This window comes from Carassius auratus, chromosome 1, assembly GCF_003368295.1.
Source record: "Carassius auratus strain Wakin chromosome 1, ASM336829v1, whole genome shotgun sequence".
NCBI classification, from domain to species: Eukaryota; Metazoa; Chordata; class Actinopteri; order Cypriniformes; family Cyprinidae; genus Carassius; species Carassius auratus.
In genome coordinates, this window is record NC_039243.1 from 5,964,503 (window position 1) to 5,984,497 (window position 19,995).

At 36.3% G+C, this 19,995-nt stretch overlaps 1 protein-coding gene across 1 annotated transcript in view; it reads right to left on the bottom strand.

Annotated features, from left to right (window-relative positions):
• Positions 1-3,161: 3,161 nt before the first annotated feature.
• gstcd (glutathione S-transferase, C-terminal domain containing) overlaps positions 3,162-19,995 on the bottom strand; it is a 40,230-nt gene continuing 23,396 nt past the window's right edge. Inside the window, exons 6-12 of the mRNA XM_026204990.1 lie at positions 15,797-15,912; positions 15,472-15,516; positions 14,938-15,066; positions 9,376-9,509; positions 8,483-8,513; positions 6,525-6,594; positions 3,162-4,049 (exon numbers count right to left, since the gene is read on the bottom strand). Of these exons, the coding sequence (XP_026060775.1) occupies positions 3,910-4,049; positions 6,525-6,594; positions 8,483-8,513; positions 9,376-9,509; positions 14,938-15,066; positions 15,472-15,516; positions 15,797-15,912 (665 nt within the window). The 3' untranslated portion in view covers positions 3,162-3,909. The remainder of the gene's footprint in view (positions 4,050-6,524; positions 6,595-8,482; positions 8,514-9,375; positions 9,510-14,937; positions 15,067-15,471; positions 15,517-15,796; positions 15,913-19,995) is intronic.

The following is a 19,995-nucleotide window of genomic DNA, read 5'->3' on the forward strand; positions in this document are numbered from 1 at the left end:
AAGTGCAGTTTGATGACAACATCGCATGTTGTTTACTTGATGTGCTTACGCGCCGATAGCTAAGTTAATAACACAGAGATATCTGAAGCAGTTTAACTCACCGCCTGCGGTTCCAACACACGATCGTGGCCCTTTTTCGTTGGGACGGCATTATCCTTAAGAAATAAACGATGTGCAAATCCGTCGTCAAACTGGGCCTTGTTTGTAAAACAAGCATCTTCGAAATGCAGGGAACAAACACAAACACTTGCACAACTCCGTTGATGCTCTGTGTAAAAATAAACTCCATCCACTGGTCCCTTAATGCTGTTTTTTTTGGTAATCTGTGCAGGGTTGTCTTGCCCTGGCAATCAAAAACACACTTCTTTTGTGACATTTCGCGATGCTCTCGCTCTGATCACTGAAGTCTGTTGTGCTCTCTCTGCTCTGCTATACGGGAGCGCGCGCTCTTCCGGCAGAAGTGCCCTCAGGACCCATATAAGGAAATTCCGCTCCATCTAACGTCACACAGAGCCATACTCGAAAAAAACTTTCTGAAACTTGTGACAAACCGGAAGGAGTATTTTTGGAACAGTTTTACTCCTTCAAACGTACAACTTAATTTTTGAAACTTTGTCCATGTTTAGCATGGGAATCCAACTCTTTAACCGTGTATAAAAATCAGTATGCATGAAATAGCATTTCACCCCCCCTTTAAATGTAAAGTTCAAAGAAAGTGAAATATATGTTGATGTGCTTTAATCCGAGGAAAGTCGTTGTTCAAAGATTTAGTACATGGAAAACATACCAGTCACGTATTATTGGAAAACAACAGCTTTCAAATTTTCAAAATAAAATCTAAAATTATAAATAATATATTCTTAAAATCATAAATTTTGATGAAGCAAAAAAAAAAAAAGATCAAAAAGACTTCAATAAAACTGCCTTTAAGCCTTTGATTTAGTAGTACTTTGTGCAATTTTTCAATACAGATATAAAATTATTCAGTGATTATGGCCACATCTACCTGACATACTAATATGCTGCTCTATTATACAACAGAGCTTTAAATCCATAATGCCTTACTAAGTTTATCATCAACGTCAAAGAGAAATGTACTTCATGTGTATTTTCAGTCCAGGTGAACATGAACTACAGAGTGACATTTCAAGATATGTTAAGAAAAGACACGGTCACTCTAAATTCACGGAGATCCGTCCACAGCCTCTATGAATGGCAAGACTGGAGAAAAACTCATTTTCAACCTCTTCAGAACCGGAGAGCCTGCCACGCTTTCTGATTAGGTTTTGTCACAGATGAATTTAAGGTGGATTGCGGCTTGATTTGCTCATGAATTTTGCAGCCTGCCATAGGTGAAATTGCACATTTCTCTTCTGATATTTCTGAAGAAACTGACTTTCCTGTCCGAGAAGTAGAGATGAAATGGGAGATACTGTAAAGGAAGCAATAACACACTCTGTACTTGTCATCAGAGAAGTGCTTTAAGCACACTTGATGCATCTTTTCTACCTCTTGGGTTCTTGGCTACACAAGCAGATTTTAATTAGCATTGAAGAAAGCATGTGAAGAGCTGCAGATATAAAAATTACATTTTGACATTTTCTGCAGGAAGCAAAATCTCGCTAGGGTGTTGTAGGTGCTTGCCAGGACACCATTATATGGTTGATAAGGTGTTGAGTGGGGTTTCAGCTCATTGTTATGCAGTTGCTAAGGTTTTTTGGGTGGATGCTAGATGGTTGCTTACTGATCCAAGTCAAATGGGCGCCCTCAAGTATATATGATATATGATTTTTTTAAGAACTTGTAAACCATTAAATACAGACCTACTTTAAATTCTAAGGTTCTTATTCAATGGTAAATGCTTTTGGTAAATGAATTCCCATATATGGAATTCAATGGCTCATGTCAACCGTTTAGTTAAACATTCTCATACACATTCTCGGGCACTAATGCATTTAGTTCACTTTTACTGCACAAATGGTATGGGAAGAGATATGTGCCAAAGTTTAAGGACCATTTCGCCCACACAAGCAGTTCTTAAGCAAAGCAGCAGCATAACTAGGCATAGTGCTTCTGTTGTGTAACTCCGCTCTATACAGAAAACAGTGATTTCTGGGTTACTGCATTCAATATTTCTTTTCAATAAATGCCATGGAATTATTTACATTTGCATACAGAGGAAGACCATATTTACATCCAAATGTAAATTAATTCAATGGGAAAGGCACCAAAACCCAAACTGCCTAAATTCTGATTTACTTTGCATCACGTCCAATAGATGTCTTTTTCATTTAATGAGTGAGTAGTTCACTTCATTATATTATATTTTTTTCATAGAGGCCTACACTGCAGAAGGTTTTGTCGATTAGTATTTTCAACATGTTTTATGCAAAAAAATAAAATAATAAAAAAAATAAGCTCAACACCAAAATTCTACATACACCTACACTTCTGCCGTCAGTGTGGACTTTACATGGCCTGTTTTTAAGCATTGTACATGTGGCACTGTGGTCAGATTTTTGGCATATTGCATCATATTTTGTATTTTGACAATCAGCAATTCTGCTGAAAAAAAAAACAAAAAAAACAACCTTCTAATTTCTTTATGCCAGCATTACAGTAATGCAGTTATATCTAGCCTCATTCTATCCTATACTGTTTGTATTTGTTTTTCCATGTACATTTAGTCAGGGCCCAGAGCCAATCCAAGCACTGTTTCCCATTGAAATGATTGCAGCTCTTTGGAAGGTGTCCCCATCTCCAGTCTTTCACACTCCGAGAGATTGGCTCCGTTACCAGAATTCAGATGAGCTTTGCTAGCTTGTCCCCTCAAAGCTTAAAGGTTGTGCACTTCCTAACAGCAGAGGAACAGATCTCATCTCTAGATCACAAACGTGACAGTCCTTAGCTCTTCTGTAGTGAGCTAACCGGAGGCAAGCGTGATGCCAGTATGGGTCCAAACACTGCAAAGTAAAGCTGGGGGAAGAGTATATATATCAGCATACGCTGTAGACCAATGACATGACTTTGTCATTTGTGTGAGCCGTGGCCTGATCAAATATTCATAACCATGGTCAGATTAATCCATGCACCATTTCGTAAATATTAACCCCTCTAATTCTCCCGCGCCTGACACAAGGGAATCGCAATAAATAGCTCCTCATGTTTACTTTCAATACATTTAATCAAACACTGAGACCAAAGCTCAACATCTCTGCTTTCTTGTGAGAAAGAAGAGCAAATTACATTGAATAATTTTACATTGGTAATAACTTGAGAAAAGCAGGCTTTTGAGACCCCTTTGTTTTGTGCATAATACACGATAATGGTGGAGGAAAGGGTCTAAGGTGGTTTTGCATTACAATTCAATGTGTCTGATTTGCAAACGACATTTGAAATCATGTTTAATTTATTGAGGGGCATGCTGGTCTTTTGACTCCTTTTACAAACAAACCCCGGGCATGTAAATCAAGTGGAAAGTATTGATCTAGAAGACGTTACAGAAATAAAAATCACTCTAATTGTTTAGATGAATTTAAGTTTAAAAGCCTTTTACAAATCTGAAATAGCAATTGCACAATTAGATCAAACCATGATTCTAGTGTGTGTGTGCAAATACGTTGTACTGTAGCAATCCAAAGAAATAGTTCACCCAAAAATCTAAATATTATCATCATACCAATGTATTGAAAAGAGTGACTAACAAATTTGTCAGAATGAATGCAAAATTGTAATATTTGGTTGAACGATCACTTAAAATGAGATGTTTACAAATATTAATTGTCCAAAGTAAAAACAAAAAAGTAGTGACATCAAGCATCTCGTGGAATAAAAAAAAAAAAAAAAATCCTTTTCATGGAGGTATTTGTGGCCCTTACATAACGTGGCTATTTCTCATGAGTCTCAGTCCTATCTTGTCGGTATTCCCACCAACATATTGTTCTTAGGTGAGCAGCCCTCAGGGACCATGGTCATCACCCTCACAGAATACCCATGAGTCTCGGCGGCCCAACTGCGGTCCAAGTCCACCAGTCCCATACAGCGCTTTCCTGGTGATTAAGGGAGAAACAGTTTGGAAATTAAATGATCTTTATCTTTGAGAAACAGGCCAGAAAACTACTCAGCTGTCTATTATCAGTCAATGAAATAAATTAAATAAATGCTCTGGTTTTTCCATGGACATTTTAACCTTGAATCTCCCAAAAAAAAAAAAAAAAATAAAATCATATGTAATAATTTACAATGACAGTCTATAGGGTAAAAAATTCCAAAGGATTCAAACACATAAATGTGCAGCTAACATGTTGGTCACACTTTATTTTAGGGTCCAATTCTCATTATTAATTAACCATTAACTATTACTTTTGCCTCAATTAATTCCTAATTTGCTGCTTATTAATAGTTTATAATGTAGTTGTTAAGTTTAGGGTATTGGGTAGGATTATGGATGTCATGCATTATATGTACTTTATAAGCACTAATGAACAGCAAATATGTTAATAATAGACATGCGAATAAGCAGCTAGTTATTAGTGAGAATTGGACCCTATATTAAAGTGTTACCAACATTTTTTTATAAACTGCTTTAATTAAGCAGTTAGTACATATATGTTAAAGGGGTCATATGATGCGATTAAAATTTTTCCTTTCTTTCTCTTTGGAGTGTTACATGCTCTCGGTGCATAACGAAGAAATGTAAAGTTGAATCAATGTTAAAAACAGTTGAGCTTCTTACTAAATTTATAGAAACCATGAAACTTTTTTCAGGATTATTTGATGATGAATAGAAAGATCTTTCAAAATTTCATGAATTCATTTTCAAAAACTTTTTCCAAAGTGGAATTTCAAATGACTTTAATAACAGACATTTCTTTAAAGATACTCTTCATCTCAGGGATAAAACAGTAAAACTTAAAGCGGTGCTTTTTGAAAACACACTAAAGACTTAAAAACAAACTTTATCATCTTATCAATTTGTAATTAATAGCTCATCTAAACTCTGAAAGCCTTTGGAAGGTCTCGGCTTTGACTGACACATCACAGGCATCGGCGCTGATTAGCATGTGTCTTGTGAAGAGGCTGTCATCTCGCCAGCTATAAAAGATGGCCAGTGGAAGGAAAGATGACAGTGGCATCAGATTTATTTGAGAGTGCAATGAGACGGTGCGGCTGAATGTGTGTAGCAAGAAATTTGATGGAGAGAGGGGTCACAGCATGTGTATGTGTACTGTTATAGATTCACCATTTATACTAAACAGAAATGCTTTTAAAGGGTTTACTGGTAACCTAACAAGTGCTTTTGGTCCAGAGAAACATTAACAAAGGTTTTTAAACGTCCAATGGAAGTGCACACAATTAACCATCAACTAGTAATTTGAGTCAAATGTAAAATAAGTATTACTGATATACTATTTTAATTGTTATTAATATTTAAAATTTGTTTATTTTTGATCATTTTCATTTCAAAGGTGCTGTATGTAACTTTTTTTGCAAGTTACTAACTACTCGCTACAGCCAGTTCTTCTTGTTTGAAGTGTGCGTTCCATGTCGGAATGACTGTTTTTGTTTTGGTCTGTGTGATTCTGCCCACTGCCAGTTTAACCAATAGTATTTCGACATCCCAGGTTTACAGTTGGTGGAAATCACAGTGTATTGCAGCCATGGTAGCCATCAAACGAACAGCTCGGAGATCACAGAATCTGCCCAACTTAAAAAGCCTTGGCATCCATCTACAAAGCTCTTTGACCAAAGTCCATTGTCAGTTGCGCTCATTCCTGTTCTGTGTCTTCAATCTGTCAACCCATTGGAGTGTCAAGTCTGAGCGGGAGGGGGTGAGAGAAACACCTCTCCCGAATATTTTGAATTTGGACAGCAGTAACCATTTCAACCACTAGCTGTCAATATCACATACTGCAACTTTAAATTTTAGTTACAGTTATATTGTTGTGTGTTTGTCATTTTCATTTCTAAATAGCTTTTTAATTTTAATTTTATATATTTGTTATTTTAATACTTAAACGAAAATAAATTGAGAAATAATTCCTTGGCAAGTACCTGAAATGAAACATTTTATATTTATGCATGTGTATGTGCATGTGTATGTGCATGTGTATGTATGTATTTTATATATATATACACACATATATATATATATATAAAAATTAACAATTAAAAACTGTACATCTAATGGCAATAGATAAGTGCGCTGGAGAAAAAACCTTCTAAAAATTCCTGATGTTTGAATTTTCAGAAAATTTATGATGAAGGTAATGCGACCAAAACATTGTCAATGAATAAATATTTTGAGATTTTTTGCATAGATAGTTTGCAGGATTTGTTTTTTTTATTTCAAATAACAACAACAAAAAAAATCTAAATTTTTCATGGTTTAAGTTTCCATTTTAGTTAATGATAATAGTCAACACTTTTAGCCATATGGACGATCTCTATTAGTATTTCCCCTCCTAAAGCAAAACAGGCACAACAATTCTGACCACCTGTTAAAAAATTACCACACATCTCACCGATTAATCGTCGTTCTGGGGGTAAACTGATAGCCGTCTGGTCTGCAAACCTGCACAGGACCATGTGCTCCTGTGGAAAACATAACATACCGAACACATCAATAAACACATTTGCACATAAAAATACACGCACAAAAATATCTGATAAACAGCATGCGTGTGGCTCAGCTAGTGCAAATTGTAGAGAAATATCGATGCATCAGATCGTTAGGGTTGTGGTGAGGAAACGGTCCATTTATCAACCCTTACAACCAGCCATTAAAGGAAAACACAGAGGAAAAAGCAGCACCTAGTTCATTTTATATTAATCAATATAATCTAATTGCATTTTTTGCAGGGAACGTTGCAAGGAAGTGCCGCAAAATGACTTCCTCTGCTGTTGATGACCAACGATGGCTTCAAGCAACCATTATTCTGAATTAACTGAGTGAAACAAGTGCTGATGGAAAGGAACGTAACAGCCCTGGCAGATTGATTCCTCCTATCAAGTTCAATCCTCTAGGCTAATAGCTGCGATCAATGCTATAACTCAGTACAATGTCTCAAAAACAGGCTTTAACACAGTAAAGTGTTTCTAGAGCAGGTTTAGTATTTGTACCGATGAGAAACATCGCATCGATTATGTTAGTTTGGAAAGAAACCCAGGGAATCTATCTTTTTAATTTCATTTTAAACAAATCAAGTCATAATAATTAAAATAATATAGCTTATTCCGTAGGTAAATTCAATGCACGGAAATCATTTTTATCAATGCAATCACTGCATCGAATTTACCAAACCAGTTGCAAATTAAACAAAAGTATATGCATCTAAACTATATATGTGCAGATCATATTTTAAGGGTGGTTGCCAGGTTTGCTACATCTGTAATAGATTAGGAAAGTAATATCACACCTACAGTATCCTCAACAAGTCCAAACAGTTTAATTCATAATACAGTTTGTTCAAATTCCAATAGTAATAGCAAAAGCGATGCTTGTTTTGGTAAACAACACTAATGAAATGGCTCTAGGGAACTGCCTGTCTCTTGTAGGCCCCCTATGTAGGTGATATCTCTGCAGGGGCCGTGAGCGCAGTGTGAGAGAGGCAGATGCAGGAGTCAAGAGAACATTGTGACTGTGAGATACGACTGATTAACCTCATCCATTACTCACACTTCTGCCTCACTGTGCCGGCAGCGCCTGGAGAAAAGACAATGTGCAACTACAGTACATAGCCACGCTATTCCCAGGAATACACTATTTCAGCAGCGCTTGAAGTGAAGGAAAAACACCGGCTCATGGTATATGTTCTTGTACAGTAACATTTTCACAAAGCTGGTTGTGAGAGCAAAAGCTGTTGGAGATTCACCTCAACTTTATTTTGTCCTCTATAGTTATAACTAGAGATGCACTGGTACAGAAATTCTGGCTGAAACTATAATTTCTGGTAACAGTTTAGATTAGGGAACAATTCACTATTAACTAGCTGCTTATATGCATGCATATTTCTAGCATATTGGCTGTATATTAGTATTAACAAAGAACATATATCTTCTGCATGTCCACATTTTAGATCCCTAATCTTAAGGGTTACCTAATTTTTTACGCCAATAAACACTGGTCGATATTTTAAATCTATATGGCTTCTATATTATATATTAATATGATCTTTTTATTATTATACAAAAATAACAACTGATATATAAAATATAAGCATTTAGTGCTTTATTTTCTATGCCAGGTTTCAAAAGTATTTTGTTTAAAGTGGAAAAACAAGGTCTGAACATCTGCTTCCAGTATCAGGCTAATAAGACTCATTCCAATTACAGTGTCATGACCTCTTGTCAGACATGAGCTGAACATGATTAAACACTGCTCTACACATACATGAGGCTCTCCTGTGGGGTTTTCCACTCAGAATCAGGCCGTGTGACGTCCCACACGTGTAGGCGATAATGAAAAGAGTGGAACACTTACCTTATAGCTCAGAGTCTCTGTAAACCTGGCGCTGTGGAGAGAGACGGAGGGGGCCAGATTTAATGAACTGACACACACTGAGGCGTGAATGAAAAATTACATGACACGTAAAAAAAAAAAAAAAAAAAAGGAGAGGACAGTCTATTCAGATCAAAGGAGGTGCTGAAAAACATTATGTACATACAAAAAAAATGCATATAGTGGTTCGGTTGCAGAAATAAGCGGTGTGTAAACCACAGCAGGATGTCTTATGTAACTCTTGCATGATAAAGAAGAGCTCTGAATCTCTTGGAGATGTGTGTGTGGTAGGAAATGTTTGGTACACTGACTGTCTGTCATCAGGAAGCCCTTGCTGGTCTACTGCCGAAGAGAAAGTCTCGGCAAAACAGTGAAAAACCAGGGAAAAATAATTTCCTGTGCTCGCTGCTCTTGCCACCCTGATGCTCATGCCCCGCGGCAAAATTCCTGCCTGAGATTAAATGAAAGTTTACGCCAGATTTGGTGAATGATAGCTTGCGACTGGGGGAAAAACTGATGACTGTTAGGAAGCTTTAAAACCCTCTCTCTCTTTTTTAACATGTTGTTGCCAACATTAAATGTGGGAATGATGAGACTCAGCTGTGGGATTGTTGATACAGGACATTCAATTCTGAACATCGGTGTGAAGAGAAAGAGAAATAACTGATCCGCAATAACGAATGTTTATTATGGTAATCTAATATGGTGAGCTACTTTTGATCGTCATCATTCATTCTCATCAGTATTTTTTTCAGAGCATGCAGAGCTTAACATTTAATACCGTGGATTATAATAGATCTACACTGTCGCCGTGTACTGTGGAATTAGGCAAACGAATGAACAAAGATCAGAGAGACAGAAGACATGTTTATCACCTCTTGGGAAATTTGAACTTGAGTGTGTTTTGAATGAACCCATAGCAGCACGGACTAATCACAAATCCCGCCCGCGCCTGAAGGCAGCGATCCAACACCATGTCTGTCGCCACTCCGCACGCATGCAGGGCCACCTGAAACAGACACAAGACAGCTTAAACACATGGGTGCTTTACCAACAGTTGGTAAACAACCAATCACAGTTGCGCAAGAAAATAATGCGTCACTTTTGGATAAGAGGGTTGATGTCATTTTTTTTTTAAATCTCATATGCTCACCACGGCTTTTACTTGATCAAAAATATAGTAAAACAACAATAATAGAGCGAAGTAAATCATTACTAAAGCTTTCAGTCTCACATGATCCTTCAGAAATCATTCTGATATGTTGAGTTAGTGCTCAAAACAGAGGAAAAATAACAGTTGAAAACTGCTGTGCTGCCTAATAATTTTATGGAACGCACGATAACTTTTTCATAATTTTTTGATCAACAAAGTTCAAGAGAACAGAATTTAATTGAAAAATAAACTTATGTAACATTATAAATGTCGCTTTTGACAGATTTAATGCATCTCTCCATTAATTTCTTAATTTCATCTTCACAAAATAATCTTTCTGACCCAAAATCATCTTGAATTGAGTCAAATGAATTTACTGAAAAAATGCATTAAAAATGTAATCTATACAGACAATGACTTGAAGACATAACTTAAAACGTAATTAAATTAATTTTCAGATTTGTGTTGAAATATGTTTCAAAATATGTCAAGGTATAACCAAAGTGGAAAGGATCACAGCTCTCATTAAAAGGATAAAATACTTCAGAGGAGAAAAGGGTTTATTGAAAGCCTTTGATTACTTGATAATCACACGACACATTTTTGAAGTCATTAAATAAATAAACAAATTTAGAGACTGGTACAGAAGTTTTTCAAACCTGCATGAAGCCAACATGAAGGCCTAAAAGATTACATTACTAGGAACTTGACATTTAAACCAGTAGTGTTGTTGCACCCAAAGCGTAATACATAAAATACAATTTGTTATATCATTATAAATGTGTGTATTCGACTAGTTTCCAGTGTTCAGGGTGGTGTAAATTAATGCATGACAAAAACCACCAGATTAAACTCTTCACGCTGCTTTCCGCCTGTGCTTGACCATATTTCCACACATCATCTCAAAGCTCTTCCCATCTTTGTCTATCTAGCAGTGTTCTCATTGATCTGTTAGTGGTTTGGGCACAGAGCGAGAGAAAGCGGCAGTCATACCCCGTCACTGTGACACCGCATGACAGCAGACGTCGCTCTGCCTATTAGCAGGAAAAGTGGATCGAACAGCTTGATGGAGGGTAAAGGAAAGTCTTAGATGTCCTCACAGAAGATAAATGCAACAAAACTGCATCGTTGCAATGCACCAATACTACAGATATTACAATGACGGACAAGAGACTTTAAGAGTAAATCAATGCACAACTAGTGTATGAAAACAGGTACAAAGTACAGGAATTTTTCAGATAAGTCTATTCACACCAAAGGCAGAATGAAAAAGTATTCAGGCAAATGCTTTAATGCAAGATATAGCACAACTGAGAAACGATATTACCCGCTCTGATAAAATACATTACTTTTATGTAGATATATAGTGATAGGATGATAAAGGAATAGAAGGTATAATAACTAAAACAATAACGGTGTACTGACAGTAATAATATAGAGCTTAGCAAAAAAATGTGACTAGGTAGGCAAAGTACAAATATATCTAAGACACTTTCTCATGTCTTTTTGATCTGCATGAATACTGTTGGCTTTTATGTTTCTCACGGACAAAATGAACAGCTCTCCTATTAAAGCAAATAAATAAATAAATAAAAAGGAAAACTGAAACCAAAGCATATAAAAAAATAAACATAAAATGTCAAAACTCCAAAACAAAAACTTGTCTGTTGAATTGTAATATTTAGTGAGAACAGGTCAACAGAAAAGAACATTAAAATATTGTTTTTTTAATATTTGTGGGTGAATGTTTACTGTGGCTATAATACTGTAAAGCAATTACACTTGAGCTTAACGTGAAATCATTCTTGGGATTAGATATTTATTTTTACAAATGGAAAGAGGTTGTCTTTCATCGGAATGTTGGATGCTCCGTCTCTAGAACGAATTTGCAGTCATAATGAGACCAAGCTCGTGGGCTGTCTCCCAAGAGATCAGATGAGTGTAGTTTAGCACGGGACAGAAGCTCAAGTTTGTTTTCCCTTCGCAAGCAAATAAAGTGGATTTCGCATCAGTTTTGTGTGGTCTGAAGGATCCAGCAAACAAAACAAACAGAAGTTTTCTGAAAGCATTTAAAATACAACAAGTTGAACGCCAGCCTCGATGCTTGTTTTTCCTCGCAGAAATTATTCAGCACTGGATGGCAAAATAATAAAGCATGCTGCAAAAGCATATTTCTTCATTAGGATTTTTTGTAGCAGGACATTTTTGCTGATGATATTTCTTTTTCTTCCCCTCAATAGGGATAAAAAACATTTCTGTCTTTATAATTAAGTAGTTTGCCTGAGGTGTGGAAGACACAGCTTCATGACTACGATGCAAATTAATTTCTCACAGCCGCAGAGCACAGCAGTGCGCCTCTTTTCTTTTACACAATCATTCAACAGGTACAACAAATCAAGTTTGAGCAAACAGCCTACAACTTCACTTTTCACATCATTACCCACGTTTAATCTTATTATTTATTTATTTTTGGTGTAGCTACAAGCCTTATTACAGACGGTCTTAAAAAACGAATAGAAGCTATTTTCAGGTATCTAACCCTCTGGGATACAATATGTATCTGTTTAGCAAGCAAAGCCTTTTAATCATTAATGCTAATGAAATGTGAGTTAATAGTTTAGAAACTCAAAGACGAGGTAAAATGCAAAGCCTTAAAAGACCTCTGTCTCTAAACAGCAAGGCAATCTGTTTCATATTACCAACACACAACAGTGCACAATCACTTTCAAGAGCTTTCATATTAATTGTTAATCGATGGTGGAATAACTCTTTAAACTCAACCCAAACACCACAACAATCTTTTCCATCTGAATGTGTTTCCATGATTGCTGTCATTTGTATTTGCTGTACAAGATTTTAATAAAACCAATTCAATGACTAATTGCATAATGTGACCAAGATTTCTTTCACTTTAATTTGTTTTTATGGTTTTATCTGTAATTTTTTTATGCTAATTATTATTGAATTATTAATTTCAATATTTTTGTAAATATTCAGGTCAGGTAAATTTTAGAACTGCTATCATTAATTATGAAGCATTGCTTTAGTACAGAAGGTTTTTTTTCCTTTTCGTTTTTGTACTTTTTTAAATTTTTTATTAGATATATTGCTTTTGCAATGATGGTAACATTCTCAACATTTCTGTAACATTGCAGAATATTTAGTAATATTCTAGTGCTTTCCGGAGCATTGTGGGACTAGTCAGAAAAGACAAAATTCATCCAATTCTGAAGTTTTGGACGACTCACTATGTAACGGTTTATGTTAACGTTCAACTGATGTTTGCTCAATATTATGCATGTACCATGCACCTGTTATGCATGAGTAATAACATTAGCCTGTATAATTTGTAAACATTGTTTTGCGTGAGCACTGCAAATGATACAGTAAAAGTATTGTGATTTTCGTATTCAGAATGTCAAACTACATAAAGAAATATTCCAATTAAAAGCAAAACAACATTTTTATTTAAATATATACACACACACACAGTGTTATTTTCAAGTCTATAAACCACAATATTTAAATGTCCCTGATATTTCCAGATTTTTTCAGTAATCTAGAGACAAGCAATTTTTCCATCCACTCCTGTGTGATGTTATAAACTAGAAGATATTTAATGTTTAACTTAATGCGATAAAAAAAGGTCCTATTGCTTTCAAAGGTGCTAAAATAATCCGATTACACTTTTATCACTTATTTCTGATGTAAGTCAAGGAATATTTCACATCCACATTGGTAAATGTTTGAGGGAAAAAATAACGATAAACCTAGGATGGTAATTTTGACAAATTTCTTTAGGTGCCCATTTGATATAAATCTTGCGTGTTCTTCTTTTTTTATGATAGTGCTAGTTGCCCAAAAGAAGTTCTACATAGATATACAGGTATTGGTTTTTGGAAACAGTAAAGGTTTGATAAAAGTCCTTTGTGTGGGCAGCAGATAATCCCCCAACCTGGGGCGCGTGTGAAGCTCAATACTGCATCTGCAGCTCTCTGTGGAGACGAGGCCAGGGGCTGCACTCCCAAACATCTCATTACTTCCACAAACAAACAAGAACTACAGCAAGCACATACTCCCTCATTTATTACAAATACAACAGTACCCCTCAAAGATTACACAGCAAAAAAAAACAGTTTTCAGACAAAATATCTTGCATTAAGTTTATTTATTACCACACTGGCAAACTGTTGTATTAAATAAGGTCAGAGAGTGCTTAACACAGGTACAGTCCAGTTAGTAGTTTCTAATTTCTAATATCTTTGTGGTTACAACACTTGAGCAAATGAAAAATTAAGCTAAAACTGAATGCACTCTGTTTGGGTATGTTTGATAGGGTCATGTCGAGGAGTTAATTTCATCGCTCAAAATGCAGAAATGAGTAACCCACTCGCTTTTGAAATGAAGGACAAACGTGAGGGTTAACTGCATAATTAATATGGATGGCAGGGACAATCAAACTGCAACTGTGGAGAGCCAGAATCCAAACTTTTAAACAGGTTTTACAATGCAAGGGACACCTTAATGTGAAATTACTGACACTGCTCTCTATAGCAAGAGACAAATGCTATAAGCAAACATTAACAAAAGCAATTTTCATTGAAAGGCTATGGGGGGTTGAAATGTGTAAGAGCACGCTGAAAATAAGGGATTGAAAATCTAATGTAAAAAAAAAATGAAAGCTGCATTACATGAGTTTTGCCCTTTTGTTGGTTTGGATTGCTTCTATTGTTTTCATTTGTAAGTCGCTTTGGATAAAAGTGTCTGCTTAATGACTGAATGTAAATCTCCATTTGAAGCCTGCAATTGCAGTTATTTGTGGAATTATCTTCATTAGTGGGTTGAGTATTGGCACGGCTCCTGAGCACGGATTAATCTAATGTTTTAAGGGTCTATGTGTGGGCTGTCAGTCAACTGTCAGTTCACTGTACTTCACCATAACAATAAAATAAGAATTTTCACCAGAAACTGAACAAGTAACATGGCTGCCAGTTTTGTTCTGACCAATTGAAAAACTAAAAATAGTTTTACAACAAATCATGCTACCGATGATGATTAAATCAAATGATCGCAGTAGCACAAATAAGATGCTGGATGAATTACAAACCATTTCCTAAAATCCAAACCAAAATGCCACCTAAATCTGTTAGCATTATTATAGTGAGAATTATAATTGTGCACTGTAAACAACAATGCCTGTAAATATATATAAACACACTTGCTGAAATATCGAACACTTCACAGACAAATATCATGCATGCGTATAATATAAAGCAGCTCTTACCCCAATGTTGAAGTTTCCAGTGAAATAGTCAAGATTTGCTTGGACGAAGCCGATGTTTGTCAACCCAAGCTGAGCGCTTCGCTCTCTGGCCCTGACCAGTGACTCCTCTTTATTTTCAATGAGAATAACCTGATCGATAACAAACAATAAAAAAGGGATAATTCACCATGCCTCATAGAACACCTCTTACAGTTACTGGTTCATTGCTCATTGATTCTCAAACTGCTCTTCTTTGAAAAACCGTTTCAGCACAATCAGCAAAGAAAATGAAGTACATCTAATAATCCACTGAACTATCAAAAGTGTATTAACGCTCTGAGTATTCTAATGCAGAGTAAGTATCGACTTGATTTTCATATTCTCTCTGTACAATTTTCCCAAAAAGGTCTTGTGGGGAAAAAAAACTGAGTGGGAATCAGTTTATTTTTCCAGTGTCAACAAATGAGGTCACTTGGGAGGAAGACAGATTTAGATTCTCTTCTTTGACTCCTTTAACTTGAACCTGCTACACTTGAACAAATCAGAAAGTCTTACCTGACATTTAGGAAGCGTGTACGCCAAAACAATCCCAACGTGCCCCTAAGAAAACAAAGAAAGAGAAAGCTGCAAAAGATCTTGGAGAAACAGAGCTCAAAGAGCTCATCACATCACAGTCGGCTCACGAGAACACAGACACCCATCCGAATATTGACCTGTTGCTCTCAGGCTGTAACATCGGGGCTTGTATGCATGCACAGAACAACAAGATTACATGAGGTGACAAGGAAGGAGAACAGATGCTTACTGACACACATACAGACTCTCGTGAGAAAACAGAAACAAGTCCAAGACGGTTTTAAAATGTCAGAAGGCACCATACCCCCCCGCTGCAGAAATCCACCACCGTGTGCCCGGGGCGGGCCAGCTCCTTCACCACGGCAAGCAGGTTGTTCAGCTGTTGTTGTTTGCGCAGCGCGCGGGCGTCTGACATCTTACCTTTGGAGAAAAGCAAATGTGAAGACTGAGACGGCCGACAGCAACACAGTGCAACAAGATTCTCAACCGAAGCCAAATTAAAAATGAGTGTCCATATCAAACTAAACCGAGATCACAATCAGTCCCTCAACTCAAATGGATTTATTATAAGAATGACTAATTCTGCAGAAATCAATAATTCAATAAATTAAGGTGGCTATATAAATAACAGACGAATTAGGGCTGGGCGATAAATCGATTTTAGCGATTAAGTCGAATTTGACGTTAAGGGCGATTTGTTTTGTTTGAAATCGGTTTTCTCTTTAACTTCCACCACCGGCTCTCCCCTCAGGCTTCCGTAGTTCAGAGTGGGCTCGCCCTCCCCCCGCTTTCCTTACAGCCGCACACAAACATGACAGTTAACAGCGCAGAGCTCGTTCCAAAGAAAGGCACCGTTTCATCCGTTGTTTGGAATTGGTTTGACTTTTTAGTGTCAGACACAGAACAAATAATGCCACATTGATAAGTGTGTTTAAAACCCGTTGTTACAAAAGGTAGCAGCACAACAAATTTATTCCAGCTTCTTAAACAGTAGGGTTGGGTACTGAAACCCGGTATTAAACTGGCCCCGGGCCTAAATTATGAAAGACCGTAGTATCAGTAAGATCTGACGCTATCTGTTCTGCTTTCGGTACTGGAGGAAAAAAAATTATGTACTATGTATTTTTCCTTAATAATGTTATCGTGCACATTTTATCTCACCAAACATTTCTAATGTGCGATCATATTAAGTCGTTTGTCTGTGAGATCTGCGAAATCTGTCATGCGCGCTGCGCAGTGTTGCCAACTTCTTTCAATGGAAAGTAGCTAAACCCTGCCTGAAAAGTCGCTAAATGTCGCTAGATGACGCCATATGGTAATTACCATATTCATGACGTAGGTGCGTCATATTATCTCGCCCTTTCTGTGCTCATGTACTGCATTTTAATGCTGCAAAAATTCTCAATAAAACGTTTTTTATTATTATATTTTAATGTTTCTGTTGTCAGACAACGGAATTAATATTATAATGACTGAAACGCGGTCCATTAAGACTACATACCAGCTCTCAAAGATGTTAATCTGTGCACTAAAATCCTATTCACGACTATGAAATAACATACACATAAGATTAAGACAATGGTTGAACTGTGATTTCGACTGTACTTGTATGTAAAATAGAGTTTGAAGCAACAGAATATCTTTTTTTAACTGAAAGTGCTGCTCCTCTCTGCTCGCTGAACAGGGCAGATAGAGATGCGTGTGCGCGCGCTGCCTGTGGGGGGGGGGGGGGAGAGAGAGAGAGAGAGAGAGAGAGAGAGAGAGAGAGAGAGCGCGAGTGCTTGTGCTCGTTCGGCAGTACTGGAGAGTCTCAGAGAATAAATAAGGTCTGTCAAAAAAAAGTCGCTAGATTTGTCGCTAGTCGCTTTTTTGGAAAAAAGTCGCTATGGGGGTTTGAAAAGTCGCTAAATCTAGCGACAAATCCGCTAAGTTGGCAACACTGGCGCTGCGGAGGCTGTCTGTCAGTCACACACACACACAACAAGAACGAGCGCGGCGCACACACACACGAATAACAGAACGAAAACTCCCGCTAAATAATAAAGAGTGACGATGGCGGAGAGAGTAAAACGTACCAAAGTGTGGTTATACTTCCCTAGCGTTAGGGTGACCAGATGAGATTATTCAAAGATCAACAGTCTGTCATTAGTCTTTAGTGTGCCACAAAAAACAACAACATTAAAATCATGAACTCAAATGTCAATGTGAAAAGAAAAAAAAAGAAAAAAACAATGACTGTTGTAACAGTGCGTAAATCAGACCTTTCTGTGATGCTAACGCTAATGAGTTTCAAGTTTTGTTAGCACTTTATGAATGCCACTGTGACAAGTATGTATTTTTGTAATAGATCTAATTTTGTCTTTTTGGTTACATTTATTTAACCAAAAGTGTTTTATCAAAGAGGGACACACAATTTTATTTTTTATTTATATTTTAAGTTATTTTGAAGATGCATTGTGTGACTAAGTTATTAGAAAACTGATAAGCTACATTTTCACTGTTTACAAGCAGTGCCTGCCATCTCGTTTACAAGCATGTTTTGAGGCTTGTTTCCTGTTACATTTATGCACAAAGGGAAGATTTAGATTAAACTGCATGAGTGAAAATCAGAACAAAATAAAGAGTACATTTGTTTTGAGCAATTTCTTTGTCGGTTGTTGTTCGTTTTTAAATAGAAAAAAAATCGATTAAAATTGAAAAAGTGTTTGGTGTGAAAAAAAACAGATTTCTTTTAAGCCATATCACTCAGCCCTAAGACAAATATAAAGAAACTGATTGATATAGAGATAGATAGCTATAAATACATCGGTAAACAAAAAAAACTATTGGTTTATTTAAAAACAAATTAATTTACAATTATTTTAGAAGTAAATATGGCTATATAAATAACCGATATGATTAACAGATAAACAAATACAAGAACCAAAAAAAAATATATATATAGAGCATAAAACAAACTGTTGTTTTGTTTGGTTTAAATAAGATTACATTTTATCCTAAGCGAAGAAAAAAGGTAGAATGATTCTAGAGCCTAGCAAAGCTAATGTAGGAAATAACTGATAAAAGTAAATACGTAAACTATTGTTGTTATAATAAAAACATAAGCATAAATTGTCTTATTATAAGACAAGGGGAAAAAATTGAATAATTCTAGAGACTAACAATGTAGGAAAATAACAGAAATTGGTTGTATTATTAATTAAACCATCAAAATTTGGGTAATAATAATTACATATTAACACTTATCAAGCACATCAAGTGTCAAGGCAGGGTGTGTTACATCATCATTAAAACGCCTAATAATTATTTTGCGTCTCCATTTGTTATGTCCCTCACTTGACTCAGCACAATTTACATCAGTCTCTGAACATCAAGCCAATGAATACCTAAAAACGGCATTGGCGACGTTTAGCATTCTTACAGTTCACAAACTGAAACTGCTAAACACCACTCTCAGCTGTGATTAAAGGATCGAATTATTTCAACGGCTGTGTGAGAAATGTTAAAAGCAGGAAAGCTCTCAAAAATACATTAGTACACCTTTTTTTCCCTAGCCACTCAAGTCACCTCAAACTTTAATTGGAGTTAAAGGCAGTTTTCACACAGCCACGGGGAATCAATCTGCAGCAGATTTCCTGTTTTGAAGCTGCGCTGAAGAAACACCATCACTGTAATATAAATCACAGATGCGTCTGCTGTGCACTGCTGCTCTCATTTATGCACAACTCTCTGATGAGAACGGAAGTAGTACCTGGAGCCAAATAGGAAACAAACCGCAAAACACGCTAACAAAGCTTTGTACAGTTTTGTTTATCATGTGTTATCAACACCTGATAATTAATGTCTATGATTCTGACAGGCTACAAAAGAATCAATCAGGCTCAGGTGAGGCAGAAAAGACAAACATGCTGATTCTTTAGCAAAGACGCATGTGGAATTAGCATGTGTTGTCTTTCTCTAACAGGATTCGAATGGCATGAGCGCTATCAAAGTGGAGCAGATACACAGTATGCAGGGAAGATGTAACTCATTAACCGAGAGCACATTTACAGGCTCTGAAAGACAGAAATCCAGAGGAATGACGGCGTGCCATCAAAAAACGATCCCTAACACATCAAGAGAATCAAATCCTTCCTGTAGCTCAAGTGGTAGATCATTGCGTTATCAAGCGTAATCAAGGTTGTGGGTTCAATTCCCTGGGAACACATGATAGGTAAAAATGTATTACCTGAAAGCACTGTTAGTCGCTTTGGATAAAAGCGTCTGCTAAATGCATAAATTTATTAATTTTTTATTTAAATTTTATATATATATATATATATATATATATATATATATATATATATATATATAAGCAAATAAATAAGCCTCTAATTTCCCATAATTTGCTGTCCTTTTATAATAATAATAAATACAGTAAGCAAATAAATAATCATAAATAAGGAAGAAACTCTCAAAATACACTGATCAACTCCACCAAAAGCTGTATTCTGCAGGCAGAAA